The 18,269-nt window shown below is 41.8% G+C and overlaps 1 protein-coding gene across 1 annotated transcript in view; it reads left to right on the top strand.

The window, feature by feature from the left end:
- Kif13a (kinesin family member 13A) overlaps window positions 1–18,269 on the top strand; it is a 176,777-nt gene that overhangs the window by 156,160 nt on the left and 2,348 nt on the right. Inside the window, 10 exon segments of the mRNA XM_076859246.1 lie at window positions 1,325–1,449; window positions 1,666–1,842; window positions 2,163–2,255; window positions 2,544–2,696; window positions 4,103–4,180; window positions 8,026–8,073; window positions 8,736–8,841; window positions 10,933–11,084; window positions 11,601–11,705; window positions 17,487–18,269. Coding sequence (XP_076715361.1) covers window positions 1,325–1,449; window positions 1,666–1,842; window positions 2,163–2,255; window positions 2,544–2,696; window positions 4,103–4,180; window positions 8,026–8,073; window positions 8,736–8,841; window positions 10,933–11,084; window positions 11,601–11,705; window positions 17,487–18,269 — 1,820 coding nt within the window.

Raw genomic sequence — 18,269 nt, 5'->3', positions numbered from 1 at the left:
CTTTCATCCAAAAATATGAATTTACACTTATAAAAATGTGTATTTGTAAAGAAACTCTGATGGTTTATTCCAATATGAAATCCATCTTCATGTCTTTATGCTTCTTTATCACATCAAAGGGTTAGCTACAAAACTGGATTTGTGTTTCTGTTCTATGAAGCTATTAAACAAATCAGCATTTTGAGATATATATAACTTTTACCATCTTTTTCTTTTCAAGTTACAACAAATATTTGGAATTTACTGCTGTGGTCTAGTATGTGCTTGTCATAATAGTGGCCGAAACTGGAAGACATTTTGAAAAACCCTGAAGTCATCCATTCTTGCCATGTATTTAGTCTTGTTGGAACAATAGGCAAAGAATTCACAAATACCATGACCTAAGCACCTGTTTCAAATTAAAATCAGCCTTCAGCTTGCAAAATAATTTCTTGATAATTAAGCAATTTGCAACAGAAGACCTATGTCAGTTTTCTTTGGTTTTTTTCCCTCCTGGAGAAGTCAGCAGATAACTGCATCCTGAGAGTTTCTGCGTTGATCTGGAAGCTGGAACAAACAAAAAGCAGGCTTTTCCAAACCACAGAGGTGGCCTGTAGAAAGATATCCGCATTTCAGTGGGGAAAGTAGCTGATGGAAGGGGCAGTGGTACCTGCTCTAGAGTCTGCTCAGAAGTACCTGCCATGTCCCCAGTTCAGAATTTTGTTTTGAGATATATATAAAAGCACCTAAATGTCATGAAAACGTTCTTCCTGTGTGATAAGGATCCTCACGTGGTCCAGCAGATGCAGTCAGCCTGCCGAGGTCCACCTGCCCAGACCCACGGGCCAGACGGCCAGATGGCTGAGGCGCTCCTCATTCTGAGAGCCACATCCCCAGCCCTATTTTGTATTTTGTTTAGAGTCAGGGTCTCTCTGACTTGCTTAGCACCTCACTTTTGCTGAGGCTGGCTCTGAACTCTCAATCCTCCCACCTCAGCCTCCCAAGGTTCTGAGATTCCAGGCATGCACCACCCCACCTGGCTAGAGTTGTATTTTTAAGGAATCAAAGTCATTGTGATATTAGAGTATCTGTTTCAATTTGAGGATAGAAAATGAAAGAAAAAAATTGTGTCACATGTAAACATTTTCTATAATAAGTGAATTTTGGGGCTGGGAGTGTAGCTCAGTGGTAGAGTACTTGCCTAGTATGCACAGGCCTTGGGTTCAATCTCCAGCACCTCAAAAAGAAAAAAATATATATATATGTTTTTGAATTTTGGGTGATTGCTTAAAAACTATCTTTCCCCTACCTTTTTATCCTGTGCCTTAAACTTGAACTTGGTTAGCGGATGACCTCAGTGCCAATGAGCAGCTCGTGGGTCCACACGCATCGGGCGTGAACTCCATCCTGCCCAAGGAGCATGGCAGCCAGTTTTTCTACCTGCCCATTATAAAGCACAGCGATGACGAGGTAATTTACCCCCAGATCTGATAGAGGCCTCTGATTAGCACTCAGTGGGGGAGGGGGGTCTTCCTGATAAGCCATTGTGGTCTGCTTTGGGGAGGAGGAGCGGGGACGTCAAAAAATAAACCATTTGTGTTGTTCAGAATAGGTGAGGAAAGAAGGCTGTCTGACTAGGTCGAGTTGAACTTATTTCCATCTCGCCATATTTTCCCTCCCTCCTAGGTTTCAGCTACCGCCTCTTGGGACTCCTCAGTACATGACTCTGTTCACTTGAACAGGGTCACACCGCAGAATGAAAGGATTTATCTGATTGTGAAGACCACCGTCCAGCTCAGCCACCCGGCTGCCATGGAGTTGGTATTAAGGAAACGGATTGCAGCCAACATTTACAACAAACAGGTAGCAACAGAGGTGCTCTGCTGTGTCTCCCACTGATTAAAGGGAGAGATTAAATGGAGTTAGCAGAGGGGAAGGGAATACCACCACAGAGACTCTGTGCTGCACACTCCGCAATGCAGTCTCCAAGTCACTCCTGGATATTGTTGTCCCTCAGAAGTATAGACAGGATATTTAAGTTTATAGGGTTCTTTTTTTTCCTATTTTTCGGAATATTGTGTGTATATATCAAAAACATAAGTATTCATAATGCATTTACAGTGGGTAAAATATTGAGCCTGTATTTGTTACACAGTTTAATTCGTCCTTTTCTTTTCCACCAGAGTTTTACACAGAGTTTGAAGAGGAGAATATCATTGAAAAATATATTTTATTCCTGTGGTGTAACCTATGAAATAGTCTCCAACATACCAAAGGTAAAATATATGTTCTTTAAAAACAATTTTTTATTTCTTTATTTTTTGCAATTCTGGGGATCCATCTCAGGGCCTGGTACATGGTAACTAAGCAAGAACTCTGCATTGAGCCACATCCTGAGCCCTATTTTGTATTTTATTTAGAGACAGGGTCTCAATGAGTGGCTTTGCACCTTGCTGTTGCTGAGGCTGGCCTCAGCCTCCCAAGCTGCTGGGATACTGCACCTGGTCCCACCACACTTTTGATGAAAACGTTGTCCACATGTCACTTTTCCCCTCTCTCTCTAGGCAACCGAAGAGATCGAGGACCGGGAAACCTTGGCTCTCCTGGCAGCCCGGAGTGAAAACGAGGGCACGTCCGACGGAGAGACGTACATTGAGAAGTACACACGGGGCGTGCTGCAGGTGGAGAACATTCTGAGCCTTGAACGGCTCCGGCAGGCGAGTAACTGAATAGCTGGACGCCTTCACCCCAGGGAGCAGGGACGAATTTGTAACCAAGTACCTCTCTAAATCTATCAGAGAAGGAGTAGTCACGTGGCAAATGTCCTTATTGAAAGGATTTTGACAAAATAGTGCCCCAAATAAAGATAATGCGAACTTTCATTGAACACTTCCAACCTGCCAAGCACTGTGCCGGAATAACTTAGATACTGTTCTCTGGTCACTTTTTCATCACTGTGACCAAAATCCTGACAAGAACAATTTTAGAGAAGAAGAATGTTTATTTGAGGGGCTCACGGTTTCAAAGGTCTCAGTCCACAGATGGCCAACTCCATTGTGCTGGACCCAAAGTAAAGCAGCACATCATGGCGGAAGGGTGTGGAGGAGGAAGAGAGCTCAGGTTTACCAGAGACACATGTAAATCCCAAAGGCACACCCCACCTACCCACCTCCTCCATCCACACCTAACCCACCTACAGTCACCACCCAGTGAATCCATTCAGGTGCTTTGATGCAGTGATTAGCTTAAGGTTCTCCTAACCCAGTCATATCACCTCTAAACTTTTTTGCATGGTCTCACACATGAGCCTTTAGGGATCACCTCATATCTAAACCATTACGGATACGTTGTTTAATTATCAAAAGTAAAACTGTTGTAATTCTCATTTTTTAAATGAAGAAATCGAGTCTGAGAAAAGTCAGCTTCCTTGCCACGGATTTCACAGCTACTTAGGAAAGGGTAAAAAGTCAGATGTAAACCCCAAGCAGCTGGATTCCAAAGTCCATATGTTTAACCACACACTGCCTCTCTCACCCAAGTTAATTTTTGAGGTAACAGTGGAGACATTCAAGCACAAGTGGTTCATCTGTATTGGAACTGTAAAACCAGGTGTATGTCCTGTGTTGACCGCACGGGAGCAAGTGGTTGGCAATATGGAAAGTCTGTGTTGAGCAAAGCAACGGGAGAAACCAGACTGACATCTGTCAGGATCATCTTCCTTTAGTAGAAACCTAATTGCTACCTGAGTGAAACACAAACAGCATAAAACTTCTTTGTTGGTTTGCAAGTGAAACATACAGCTAGAGATATCTTCTCATTTCCTCATTTTCTCTGCGCACTCCTCTGTCACTTGTGTGAAAACATTCACAGTTGAAATGTATTTTGCCCAGCATTTCTTCTTCTTTTTTTTTTTTTAATGTTTTCAACGAAACTGTGCAAATAAAGAAAAAAGCGGGCACAGCAAAATTGCAGTTTTGTAAATATGGATTTGTGTGCATGTGTGATCCATATTAGCAAAGTGATCTTTTCATCTGTATTTTATAAATCTTCTACAAATACATGTGTCCCTTTAATAATGAGATGAGACATTCATGAATGTTGTCTTTAAATTATACGTTGACAGGCCGTCACGGTCAAAGAGGCACTTTCCACCAGAGCCCGGCACATCCGGAGGAGCCTTAGCACACCGAATGTTCACAATGTAAGCTCGCCCTGGTGGGGACCTGCTTCCTGCGTGACCTGCCTCAGGATTTGGGTGGGGGCCTCAGGGATGGGAGGCTGGGGCTGGCCCAGTGGGACTGTCACTCCTAGCATGGGAGCACCTCCCCCAGAGTGCTGAGCCTGCTTCTCTGTACCAGGGACACAGCAGAGAGCCAGGCTCAACGTATCCTTGCTTCTCAGTTCCTAGTCTTTCTTTTGACTGTTTTGATCATCTTTCTCAACCAATTCACCTAGAAAATTCAGTCGACAGAAATTGCCTCTGGCAGAGGGGACACTGTCATGGGAATAAAGGACAGATTAGTGCATGGACCAATTTCAAAGCTTTCTCTTCCCAGAAGCAGCAGAGTAGAAGTGAGAGCCTTCCAAGGAAAAGCACAGAAGTATTTGCCTTCCCTATCTCCAGAATTACCAGGAAACTATTAAACCATGGTGAAGGTTTGCAAAGTTGCCTAACAGCACACAGAGGAAATCACAGCAGAGAGCAGTAATCTCTGTCCCAGGCGTTGCCTCTGACCACAGTGCAGGCCCTAGGACAGATAATGACTCAGACAGCTGTAATAGAGGAAACTCAGTCCTGCTGAATAATGAACCCGAGAAGAAATCATAGAAATCAGCCAGTATTTACAACTAAATGATAATAAAAACAGGCATCTGTTGATATTGTAGGATGCAGTTCAAGTGGTATTTAAATGGAAATGATGAGCCCTAAATTCCCTGTTCTTCTTATTTATACATCAAAATACTAGACAGTAGGGCTGCGGTTGTGGCTCAGTGATAGAATGCTCACCTCGCTTATGTGAGGCACTGGGTTGATACTCAGCGCCACACATAAATAAATGAATAAAATAAAGGTCCATTGACAACTAAAAAAAGAAATATTTTTAAAAATACTAGACAATAGATAAAATGAAAGAGTGAGAGTTACTATTAGGAAATTTATGGTTCTTACGTTAAAGCGGGAGGGGCTGGGGGGGGGAGGTTGGTATAGTAGTGTGTACCTGAAGTCCCACCTACTCAGGAGGCTGAAGTGGGGGGAGGGGGGTCTCTTGAGCCCAAGAGTTCAGGACCAGCAACATATTAAGCCCTATTTCAGAAAGGGGGAAGTGGGGTAAACGGGCTGGGGGATGTAGATCAGCGATAGAGTGTGTGATTGACATGTGTAAGGTTCAGGATTCAGTCTCTAACACCAAAACAAAACAAAAAACATGAAATAATCTAAATGTCTTTCTTTCTTTCTTTTTTTCTTTACACCTTAACCTAATCAAGACTCCAGGTCTAACCAGGCACAGTGGTGCATGTCTATAATCCCAGCAGCCTGGGAGGCTGAGGCAGGAGGATCGAGAATTCAGAGCCAGCCTCAGCAACGGCAAAGGCACTAAGCAACTCAGTGAGACCCTGTCTCTAAATAAAATACAAAATAGGGCTGGGGATGGGCTCAGTGGTTGAGTGCCCCTGAGTTCAATCCCTGTCTCCCCCCCCCCCACGGCCCAACCCCCCCCAAAAAAGACTCCAGGTCTAGCTACTAACTTTCAAAGAACACAGATGAAAGTGTTAAATACCACCACAGAAATTCAATTAGCAAAATCCGGACTATGGGAAACTACAGGGGAAATGACCTAATTTTTTTTAACAAATTTAATTTAATTTAATTGTTTTAAAAACAGATAAAACTCAAAAAAAAATAATTTTAAGAAAAGGGAGAACTCGTAGATTTAAAGACACTGAAATATATCAGTCAATTGCAATGTATGAATTACTTTGGTCCAGATCCAAAATAAATTAATTGTGAAAATGTTTACGAGACATTTGAACATGACCGTATAATTGATAGTTATCTATGAATCACCTAAGTTGTATAGAAATGATAATGTATTGTGGTTATGGTTTTTTTAAAAAGGCGAGAGGCAGAGTTCCTTATAGTCTACAGATTTATAGATAAGACAGGTGCAGTGGCACACACCTATAATCCCAGCCCGAGGGAGGAGGATCACAAGTTCAAATCCAGCCTGGGCAACTTAGCAAGGCCCTATCTCAAAAAATAAAAAGGATTGGGGATGTAAGTCAGTGGTAGAGTGCCCTGGGGTTCATTCCCCAGTATCACAAAATAAAAATAATAATATTAAATTGAAAAGGGCTGGTAAAGTAGCTCAGTAGTAAAGCACCCCTGGGTTCGATACCCCATCCTGCAAAAAATAAAAATAATAGGCAAATAGTTATAGATACAGTTTATTTTAAGTTAGAAAAAAGAAAACCAGAATCATTTAAGTAAGGAAGGAAATAAATATGAGAACAGAAAAATAACAAATTCAAATAATATTAGAACAAACTTAAGAAAAATAAAGAATCAGCAACACTGAAAAGCAGGTTGTTTAAAAAGTCTAGTCACATGGACTGGCTTTTTAAAAAAGATTCATTGCGGAGGAAAAGAAAATATGAGAAAAGATACAAATATTAGAAATGAGAAGATGGATTTTTTTTTTCAGTCAGTATTGGGAATTGAACCCAGAAGTGTTCTACCACCAAACTATATCCCCAGCCCCTTTTATTTTTTATTTTGAGGCAGGGTCTCACTAAGTTGCCCAGGTGGGCCTCAAATTTGCAATCCTCCTGTCTCATCTTCCTGAGTAGCTGAGATTATAAGCATGCACCACCATGCCTGGCTATGGGGTGTTTTCATCAGAGTTCTAATAGAAAAAACTTAGAAGCAGCCTCAATATTTATTAATAGGAGAATGGAACAAAATAATCCATCACGTTGTGTAAGACCAAGTGAAGTAAGACAACACTTACATGAAGTACAAAAATATGGAAAATGGGGGTGGTAGAGCACTTGCCTCGCATGCAGGAGGCCCTGGGTTCCATCTCCAGCAGTGGGGGCCTGGGGTGGGGACTACAGAGATACTGATTATTGCTTTTTTCCCCCTTTATCATTACTAGGAATTGAACCCAAGAGCACTGCACCACTGAGTTACATCCTCAGCCCTTTTTACTTTTTATCTCGAATACTACATTTCTGAGGGTCTCACTAAGATTCTCGAACTTGCAATCCTCCTCCCTCCGTTCCCTGGGTTGGTGGGATTACAGTTTTGTGCCACTGCACCTGGCTGCTCTTTACTGTTTATCTGTGTTTGCACATGTAATTACACAACATAGGTGTGGAAGTAACTTCTTATTGAGTGTAGTCATTATTCCTGGAGAGGGAAATGAAAGAAGAGAGAGGTCACACAGCATTCAGGACATCCATGGCGTGACATTTCTTTCTATAAAAAGACATTTATAGGTGGGCATGGTGGTATTTGCCTGTATCCCAATGGCTCAGGAGGCTGAGGTAGGAGGATCACAAGTTTAGGTTCAAAGCCAGCCTCAGTAACTTAGTGAAATCCTGACAACTTAGCAAGACCCTATCTCAAAATTTTAAAAAAGGCAGTGGGGGCAGGGCGGGGGGGATGTATCTCAGTGGTTAAATGCCCCTGAGTTCAATCCCTGTTGACAAAAAGAAAAACAACAGCAACAAAAAGGTTATACCTGGACATGGTGATTAACACCTGTAATCCCAGCAACTCAGGAGCAGAGGGATTGCAAATTCTAAGCCAGCCTCACTTTTTGAGACCCTGAGCAACTTAGCAAAACCCTGTCTGGAAATAAAACATAAAAAGGGCTGGAGATGTAGCTCAGTGGTTAAGTTCCCCTGGGTTCAATCCCTGGCACATAATTTTTATTTATTTATTTTAAAATATTATATATATTAAAAAACATATGTATATAAAAATAGACAATTATATTAAATATATGAGCCACATTTATAAAAACTACTTATCTCTTATAGGTTTCCTCTAGTCGACCAGACCTTTCTGGCTTTGACGAAGATGACAAGGTATGCATCTATGGGCATTGCTGGGTCACTAGCAGGATCCAAGCTCTTGAGAACATAACTGGTATTTATACTTTCTGATTATGTCCTCAAGAAATCTAGAATCTATTCCTCAGAGGTAGCCCACTCCTAAGAAGTTGAAATCGGGTGGATAAGCTCAAACAACATGTAAGTTCTCTCCCTTAGTACACCACTTAGAACACTTAGTGCACCTTGAGTCTCAGGTATACATGAAGTTAGCACACCACCTAGTTTGCCTGGTTCAGTGCTGACTTGGGCTACTACCAGGCAGAATTGTCAATGGAACCATTTTACTCTCAAGAAGTGTATGGATCGTCCTTGCACTGTCCAGTCACCACAGATGTAGGCCAGACTGATAGAAGGGGCTGCCTCTGAGAAGGAGGAATGGGACCACCAAGGGGTTCACAAGTAGATGTCACTGTGTTTGTAAGTCCTAAGGAAATACAATAAAATTAACATGTTTTACTCTGGGGATACCTTGGGTTTGATGGTGTTTGTTATATTGAGCACTTTTATCTCTGTTTGAAATACGTCATAATAAAAGAGCACATAACTGCCATTAAACATAGGAGAAACTCAAATCTAGACTTCTTTCTCCTTTTGGAGTGACTGACTCACAGTGAGCCTGTACTTTTATCTTGTAGGGTTGGCCAGAGAGCCAGTTAGACATGTCTGACTACAGCTCCAGTTACCAAGATGTGGCGTGCTACGGAACTTTACCCAGGGATTCGCCTCGGAGGAGCAAAGAAGGTAGTGGTCGCATGGTTTTGCGGTGACATTTCTTTTTAATTACTTGGGAACAGCATACACAGTCTTCCACGGCTATTACGTAATGACATACAAAGGTTAGATTCTTGTCAGCTAGATGAACCAAAGTATGCTTGTGGATTGAAGCCATCTGTCCTCTTACTGGATTTGCATTTTTCTTTCCATTCATCAAATAATAACAGTAGTATGCCTTCTGTGTATTGCATATCACTTCAGATTTTCCAAATCTTTTTGTGTGCGTGTGTGATATTGGGGATTGACTCTGGTTAGGGAAGCTGTCTACCGCTGAGCTGTAGCTCAATAATTTTTACTTTTTTTTTTTTTCCTTTATTTATTTTGGTACTGGGGATTAAACCCAGGAGTGTGTCACCATTGAACCACATCCCTGGCCTTTTTAATTTTGGGGGACAGGGTCTCACTAGGTTGCTTAAGGCCTCACTAAATTTCTGTGGCTTACTTTGAGCTTGTGATCCTCTTGACTCAGCCCCACAAGTCACTCAGATGACAGGCGTGTGCCCCTCTGCCTGATTATTCTTTGAATTTTTTATTATTTCTTTTTTATTTTGAGGCAGGGTCTTGCTAAGTTGCCCAGGATGGCCTCAAATTTGCAGTTCTACTACCTCAGCCTCCCAAATAGCTGGGCTTATAGGCATGTGCCACCACAACTGGCTTCTAACTTAGTTTTCAAGACATCATGTCCTGAATCTGAAGTACATACACAGATATTATATGTATGTATGTATGTATGTGTATATTTTCCAGGACTGGCTCAAACCTGGGCTTCATACATTTCTAGGCAAGCTTTCTACCACTGAGCTACATGACCAACTTAAAGGAGTTTTTAAGAGAATATGATTGGGCGGGGCACAGTGGCACATGCCTCTAATCCTTGAGAGCCCTTGGGGCCTGGGACTGTGGCTCACCAGTAGAGCACTTGGCCTAGCTCGGGCGGGACCCGGGTTCGATCCTCAGCACCACATAAAAATAAAGGTATTGTGTTGAGTCCATCTACACATAAAAAATAAATATTAAAAAAAAAAAAGAAAAAAGAGGCCTTGGTAACTTAATAAGACCCTGTTTCAAAATAAAAATTAACAAAAGAAGTTCTGGGGATGTGTGTAGCTCAATGGTAGGACACTTACCTGGCATGCTCGAGGCCCTGGATTCCATCCCTAGCACAAAAGAAGGGCGTGGATTATGACTGATTCCTAAAGTCCAAAAATGATACCAGAAGTCAATTTGATCAGTGGCAATATGTTACCTACACTTTTAGTCTTCCCAGTGCCTTAAAGAAAACAGTGTTCTCTGGAAATATCAATTTATCTGTTACCTTATAGTTTATATTTTACTTACTAAGTGTCATTATTCTAAGAATTGGGAAGAAATTATAGAAGGGGGAAAGAGGCTGCGAACAAGGTAACATGAGAGAACAAGCAAGAGTTATCTTTCTTTAGCGGTATGGAGCTGGGTATCCTGAGGCAGAAAGGGACAGGCAGTCCACCTTCACTGAGCACAGTCATTCATTGAGCAGACTTATTGAACCTCTGTTTGCTCTGTAAAAATGTAACCATGGAGCTGGGGCTGGGGCTCAGTGGCAGAGCGCTTGCCTAGCATGTGTGAGGCACTGGGTTCGATTCCCAGCACCATATAAAAATAAAAATAAACAAAATATATTTTAAAAATGTAACCATGGAAATAAGATATATAACAAGTAAAACATTCAGTGTTAAAGTGCAAAGGTGCATGTACAGATGACAAGGGCCTGAGGACTCAGAGGTGGGAAGTCACGTGAGCTGAGATTGTTCTGCTCAGTGGTACTTAAAGCTGGGTCATGGAAAGAAGGCAGAACATTTTGTTCCCAATTTCTCTCGCACTGCCCAGCCCTTTGGTAACTCTGTGATTTTATAGATTTATCCCTGTTCTTGCCTATGTCCATGTTAATGCTCAACCAGATAGTCACGTCTTCATGTCGTCATTATACCACGTGGTCCTCTGGCGAGGTTTTTGCCTCCCTTCCTGGGTGCCTGTGAACACAGCCTGTGGCTGTAAACTCATGCCATTTGTCTTCCACAGGTTGTGCCTCGGAGAATCCTCATGCCTTAACAGTGAGCCCTTTTAAAGCATTCTCTCCTCAACCACCAAAGTTTTTCAAGCCCCTGATGCCTGTCAAAGAGGAGCATAAAAAAAGGACGGCTCTTGAAGCAAGACCTCTTCTAAGCCAGGAGGTAAATGCTTGACTTGTCTGTACCGTGCAAAACAGAGTGGTGTCACCCCATCTCGGGGGAACGGCAGTTTGCATTCACAAGTCGGACGCTGCATGTGGACACGCATGGGTTATTTCTCAGTGGATCTGTTCTTAGGTACCTCTTTCTCAAACACACAGGGCTATGGTAGGCTATTTTTTTCAATTGTTAATTGTTGTGGTTTTACATCTCTGTGTTGATGGCTTTTCCAAGTAATTTTCATCTTTCAAGTGAGAAAAAGATGTCCCCTAGGCCTTTTGAAAATATTAAAAGCTTTTACTTATTCAGTTTTTAATAAAACTAATGGTGCTTTCTGCCACTGAATCTGTGTAGTCCTGTCAGATTTCACCAGTAGTTTAACTCTGCAGAATCGGCTGCTGCGTTGCTCACGTGTAATCTAGGTGTTGGCATTGCTTTTCTAACGTGCACGTACTCACTATGTATTTCGCTGTCGTCGTCCTTTGTGTGTGATGCGTCTGTGTGTCTTAACCTTTGCAGAGCATGCCTCCATCTCAGGCACTTAACCCTGGCTGCATTGTCCCCCCTGGAAGCAATGGCAGCAGCATGCCCGTAGATCACCATAGCAAACGCGAGAAGAAGATTGTAAGTTCTGGAACCATTTCTGTCATATTGCCTGGTGGTGGGTGTAAAGCCCTTTCACAGATCGTCTTCCAAAAGCTTTCCAAGAAATTAAGACGTGATAAATCTTTGGGTTTTTTTCCTTTTATTTATTTATTTTTTAAGTGGTCCTCGGTAATGAAATTTTGTGTACTTGTGGACATGACCTATTCTTTTTCTCTAAGTTTTCCTTCTATTTTATTTATTTCTTTTTGCTTTGGATAGGTTTGCTTTAAAAATGGGAGAAAGACGCCTTTGATGATTCTGGTCTTTACTTAAAAAACAAACAAAAAAACCCACAAAGTAATAGTGATCATTTTAATTAAAATCGAAACCTTTTTAATGTGCCTGTACATATTACCCAGATCCTGAAGTTAATCTACCTAGAGGAATTGCACTTACTTGGAGTAAGTAACCATGCATTTAGCCGTGGGTGTGTTTGGAAGCTTCTTTGTGTGGCCTGAGCTCCTGCCAAGGTGATTCTGTAGTTCGTAGCTGCTTTGTGGTCCATCATCTGCCCGTATGCATCATCCTCATCGCTCTTGTGCAAGTAGCCTTTGTTAATTAGCTGGCAGAATATGGTCTAACCCCCTTGCTCTCAGCCTTGCTTTCAAGATGGCTTACCTATGTTTACACAGGTAGGTTGAAACTCTTGCTACTGTACCTCATTCCCCAGCCATTGATTTTAAAATTATGCATTTGAGAGAATTTTTTTTAAATGGTGCCCTACCAGACACTTCAGATTCTAAATTACTATACCTCAATTAAAAATATTTGAAAACCCGTATATTCTGAAGTCTGGAAAGAATTCCCTAATTCTGTCCCAGCTTCCTCTCTCCTGTGGCTTCCCAGGCTTGAGAGGAGTAGAGCCAGCTGGGGGCAGGAGGGGGCTGTGCTGCTGATGGCTGCATGTGATCCGCTTTGCGGGGCCGAGTAGGGGGGCAGGGGGTCTCCTCTCCCAGCTATTCCACTTCAGGCCCATTCCAAAGCCTCATTAGTGTGATCCTTTAATAGTTCCAAAATATGCTGCTATCGCACCCTGCAGAAGTAACCCCAGCTTGACCCGGGCGTGCAGCCAGCCACTCCTTGCTTGCTTGGATCTTAGGAAATGACTTCCTCGTTCCTCACTTAAGAAAAGAATAAATGCACACTTTTCCCTTCGTTTCTGTTGGCCGCCTCTGTCCCTCTATCCCAAAGACCCTATCTTAGTTCCTTATGGAGAAAAGGACACATAGCAGCAGCTGCTCCTTCCTCTCTGCGAATTTTAATGAACTCTCCAGCCACTTTCCTGGCCACCCCCTGCCCAATTAATAAGGGCTAAAAGGGCCACATGGCTGTGCTGTTTCCCCTGACTCTCTGGTGCCCTGTCTGCATGGGCCTTTGTGGACATCACTGGAGTGCACAGACACACAATTCAAACCTACGGTGATGCTCCGCTGTGGTACAGTACCATCTAATGACTGTTGAATGAGCCTCTAGAACTGCCCCACAGGCGGTTTTGCTGTTGACTGCTTGCCTCAGTTATTTTCTTTGCTTTGTTTTAAATATCTTAAAACCATTCAGCTGGGAGAGCATGGGACAGAACCAGATTCTCTCGACCCAGGAAATCTCAAGCAGCGATTAGACTCTGACCGAATGCACCCTGAAGTATGCCACATGGGTTGAATGAGGCCATTTTCCTGCCAGGTTCTGATAACAGCTACTCTAGTGTCATCTCTTAAGGCTACTGCCCAATTTTTTCAAGATAGTAGTTTTCCAGGATATTTTGATAGAACTTCAGTATGTGGCTTGTTTGATCAGAGGTTTCAGTTTCTCTTTAGGAAACTTTAATTTTATTCCTCCTCTTATCTGCCTTTGATCCTACTACTTCACTTTCTTTTCTCTTCGACTCTTGAAAAATCAGAGCGTGAATCATGGTTCAGACTGATGGAGGAAAATTGCAGTTATTCTTGAAAAGTACTATCAAAACACTATTCCTGTTATTTTTTTTTAAACCCACTGAATTACCAAAGGAATTTCTGTAATTACAGAAAATATAATGAAACTGTGGTATATATTGCTGTGCTTCACATTTAAAGCCACACTTTGTTGTCTCATCAATTTGGGAAGATATACAGGTGTTTTTCCTATTTTGTATAAATTAAGATAAAGGCAATAGAGTAACCATATGACCCATCTCTGAGGCCTTGTATGGACAAGATGTGGTTTATTTCTTTCATTTATAAGAAGAAACAAAAGTCTAGAATTATTAAGCAACTTGCCCAAGGTCTACAGCTAATGATAGTGTAAGACAAAGAACCCCTCATCCTTCAGCAAGATGGGCTGACTGCATTGATTCCGCATGCTCCCCAGAGTGCAGTTTGATAGCCAGCCCACAGTACCATGGACAGAAGTACTGAGAGCCCTTGGCAGATACAATCCTGAAAGCCGACTGTCTGGAGGCCTGCACAGGCTTGATTATAGTAGGAGTGGAAGTTACACTCATCGAGTGAGACTTGTAGCAGAGAGTCACTGTTTTAATGTGGGTTGTGATCCCTTTTTAAAATCAAGGTGTTTTGTCTATAGGTAAATATGAGCTGCCTAAGTTAAATCGCAAAAATCAGATCATGGAAGACTGTAGCTATAGAGAAGCTTGAAAACTTGACTTCATGCTCCACTTTTAGGTAGGGTTTTAATCCTTTTTGCTCTTAAGACACTGTAGAAAGGTGCTTAGTGTAGTCTCCTGTAAGGTACAATGATAACCATGAGTCTTCTGGTATGAAAAGTCTATTTAACCAAACTCCCTCAACATTCATTTTAAGCTATTGAAGTCCTCTTGTTTTTTGTTTTTTTTTTTTTTCTTCCTTGAAGATAATAATTCCATAACCTTTCAGTCTCCTTTATGTTTAGAAAGTGTCTAATCTCTACTCAGCTTTCTTTTCCTGGAATAAGTTGTCCCTGCTCCTTTAGCTTGTCCCTGTGGGACACTGGGGCCCTTTCCCTCCCTAAGTATATAACTGCAGACTGCTTCCTATTTGAACTTCAATCTCTTTAGATTCTTTGGTTTTACTAAGATCATGCAAGATCTTTTAGGAAGAGGTTTTCATCTTTGTGACTCTGATAAATTAATACCTATTTCTACTTGTTAAACTCATGGTTGCATATTTCATTCAGCAGAACAGTATTTTAGGATAACGTGCTTTTCCTAGGCTTGAGAAGAAATAACCTCCAGGCATAAAACGGGCCCCAAGTTACTCATTCTCATCTACAAATTAGTTTTTCTTTGCAAGAGATAATCTTTTTAGTGATTAATTGCATCAGGTACTTTAGGGCTTGGAGGATTGTGTTTCTGTGCCAGCTGAGATTAAAGGAGGTATAAGATACAAACACTTGAAATTCAATTTTGAGTCTAAACATGACAAGCAGAGAATCTAGAAAATACAGGCAGAGCCTACTGAGTGACACAATTCCGTCCAATCTTTGATCCTTTGCCAATATTCCCCCCTAACTTAGAAAGCAGCTAAAGATAAGATGCTGAGAAGTTAGTGTTGCCAAGGTTTTTGTTTTGCTGATTTCAGGAACTTTATGACTGCTGTTTGATATTTACTTTTTAATGGCCAAGGAATTAAGGCTACTGATTTCTTTAGCTAATTTATAGGCAAAAACTTTTCATTTTCTTTTCTTTCTTTCTTTCTTTCTTTTTTTTTGGTGCTAGAGATTAAACTTAGGGCCTTGTACATCTAAGCACATGCTCTACCACTAAGCCTCACCCCCAACCCTCAAATACATTTTAAATACTGTTCTAAAAGCTAAATGAAGGCTGAGAGTGTAGTTCAGTGGTAGAGCACTTGCCTAGCAGGTGTGCAGCCCCTGGGTTCAATCCCCAGCACTGAAATAAAGTAAAGTAAAATAAAATAAAAATGAATAAATAAAAACTAAATTATTTTTTAAACTAAGAGCATTGAAGAGTACTGAACTATTTTTGAGGTGTCTAGCATCTTCTGTGATACAAAAGAAAATATTACCATGAAATTCAACAGAGGAAATTTCCATTCATTTGTGAACCACCTGCCATGGTACAATGATCTATCTTTCTTGCACATTCTTAGATAAGCCTTTTTCTCTGCCTCTGTCTCTCTCTTGATCTCTCTCTTAAAATGCAACCTTAATGATTAAAGCTGATATTTTGGTTGTAGGTTTTTACAGTCACCTTCTTGTTTTAACAGAGATTTCTTTGTTTTTTTTTTCTTTTTTATTACTGGGGATTGAACCCAGGTGCATTATACCATTGAGCCACATCCCCAGTTCTCTTTATTTTTTATTTTGAGACAGGGTCTCACCAGGTTGCTCAAGTGATTGAGACTGGCCTTGAACTTACAATCCTGCCTCAGCCTCCTGAGTTGCTGGGAGTATAAATTTGTGCCACCACACGTGGCAGTCAGACATTTAAAATATCTTATTAGGGCTAGAGTTGTAGCTCAATGGTAGAGTGCTTGCCTAGCACGTACAAGGCACTGGGTTCAATCCTCAGCATCACATAAAATAAATAAATAAATAAAGACATTGTTTCCATGTACAACTAAAAAATATATTTAAAAAAATAAAATATCTTGTTAAACCAGATGACCAATGTAAAAAAACTACCTATTTTTAAGGTTTCTAAGTTCTATTTTGAATGAAATTTTCATTCATCCAAGCAGAGTTCAGGATTGTTCCAAGGGCAAGGACCAAAGTCATTGCTCCCTGAAGGAGGGAACACCATTGGTGCTCCCAAATCCTCAGGACAATGACGGGCACATAGTGGGTGCTCAATGAATATTTCTTGAATGAAAATAACTTTTTGAAAGCACTGTTTGTAGTGTCATCAATTGCTTATGAGGTTAATCAAAAAGGACTAGATAATATATTATTTCATTTGAATATGAAATTAGAATGTGTTTTACAACATTTTCTATTAAATTATGCATTTATGAAATTATGCATTTATGTCTTGGGAGTATAGTTCCCATGTGTGAGGCCCTGGGTTTCATCCCCAGCACCATCCAAAAATTAAAAGTCATTCATCTGGAGAGAGTCTGGGGAGATGATAACACCCACTTTTCCATATTTGCAAAACAAATCTTCATTAAAACTACTTAATGAAGGAGATTTTCATCTAAACCTCAGTATCTATCCTCCTTGTTTTCTAGCCCGATCCTCCATCTGGGCTTCTCAGTGATCCTAGAAAACTGTAATTGATTGTTCGTATTGTAGAATATTATATTATTTAGTGGATATTGTACTATTTAGTGGAATACTGCATGTTTTTGCTCTTGGGGGTCTCTGTTTTACTGCCCTCTCTCCCTATAAAGTAGCTCAGATTTTCACAAGTGACTTGAGCCACCTGTACCTGGCTTCTCAAGGTAAGATTCTAAGGCCAAAGGAAGGAGCATCTTTTCCCTCCAGCTTTCCCTCTGCTGGTTTAATGAGAAAAAGAGGAAACGTCACATCTGCTATTAATCACAAGTAACTAATTAGAGGTCCACTGCCCTCCGTCCCATCCCTTAATCCAGGGAAGGAAAGATCTCTAAGTAGCACTGGGTGGCTTCCTACTAGGTGATCAAGGGTTCACAGGTCTCTGGGAATAATTTACTTTTGTGTACAATAAGTGACAAGATTTGACCCACTTGGAAAGAAGAAAGAAAATATAAAACAGAGCTGAAAATGGGTCGGGGGGCCTTTAGTAGTGCTGAGCTTGTCTCGATGCCGCAGAGCTGCGGGGTGAGCTGCTGACTCTCGTTTCTGCAGGACTCCGAGGAGGAGGAGAATGAGCTGGAAGCTATGAGCAGGCAGCTGATGAACTCCCAGCCTTACGTCCCTGTGGAGTTTGCCGACTTCAGTGTTTACAACGCCAGCTTGGAGAACCGGGAATGGTTTTCTTCTAAAGGAGATCTGACAAACTCACGGGTCCTGGAGAAAGAGGTGTCTCGCAGCCCTACCACCAGCAGTATTACCAGCGGCTACTTCTCCCACAGTGCCTCCAATGCCACCCTGTCGGACATGGTGGTCCCTACAAGTGACAGCTCAGACCAGCTAGCCGTTCAGACGAAGGATCCAGACTCCAGTGAACATTCCGGACTGTCACTTGGGCACGATTCCAGACTACCCTCAAACAGGGAGTTGCCAGAAGGAGAAGGAGGCTTGGGAAAGGAGAAGACGAACGTGGTGCCACTCAAGGAACACAGTGCCTTAGCCAAAGCGAGCGCCCCCGAGAAAAGCTCCAGACTGCTGTGTAGGACTGGTTCATGGTCAGAGCCGGATGCCTGTCCCAGCAAAAACGGCCAAGCAGCCAAGGAATTCTGCCCAAGGGAGGTGACAGTTGAACACACCACAAACATCCTCGAGGATCATTCTTTCACAGAGTTCATGGGTGCGTCCGATGGAAGAGACTTTGACGGTTTGACACATTCTTCTGCTGCAGAGGCCTCCAACAGGAGGAACCTACCAAATAAAACAGACAGTAAGAGGGTCCCAGAGGGGCCACGGGACACTGGCCAGCTGAATTCCAAGTTAGAGAATGACCAGGTAATA

The sequence above is a fragment of the Callospermophilus lateralis genome, chromosome 6, assembly GCF_048772815.1.
Source record: "Callospermophilus lateralis isolate mCalLat2 chromosome 6, mCalLat2.hap1, whole genome shotgun sequence".
Taxonomy (NCBI): domain Eukaryota; kingdom Metazoa; phylum Chordata; class Mammalia; order Rodentia; family Sciuridae; genus Callospermophilus; species Callospermophilus lateralis.
Note: the sequence above shows the minus strand (reverse complement) of the source record. Positions and strands in the feature narration are given on the sequence as shown.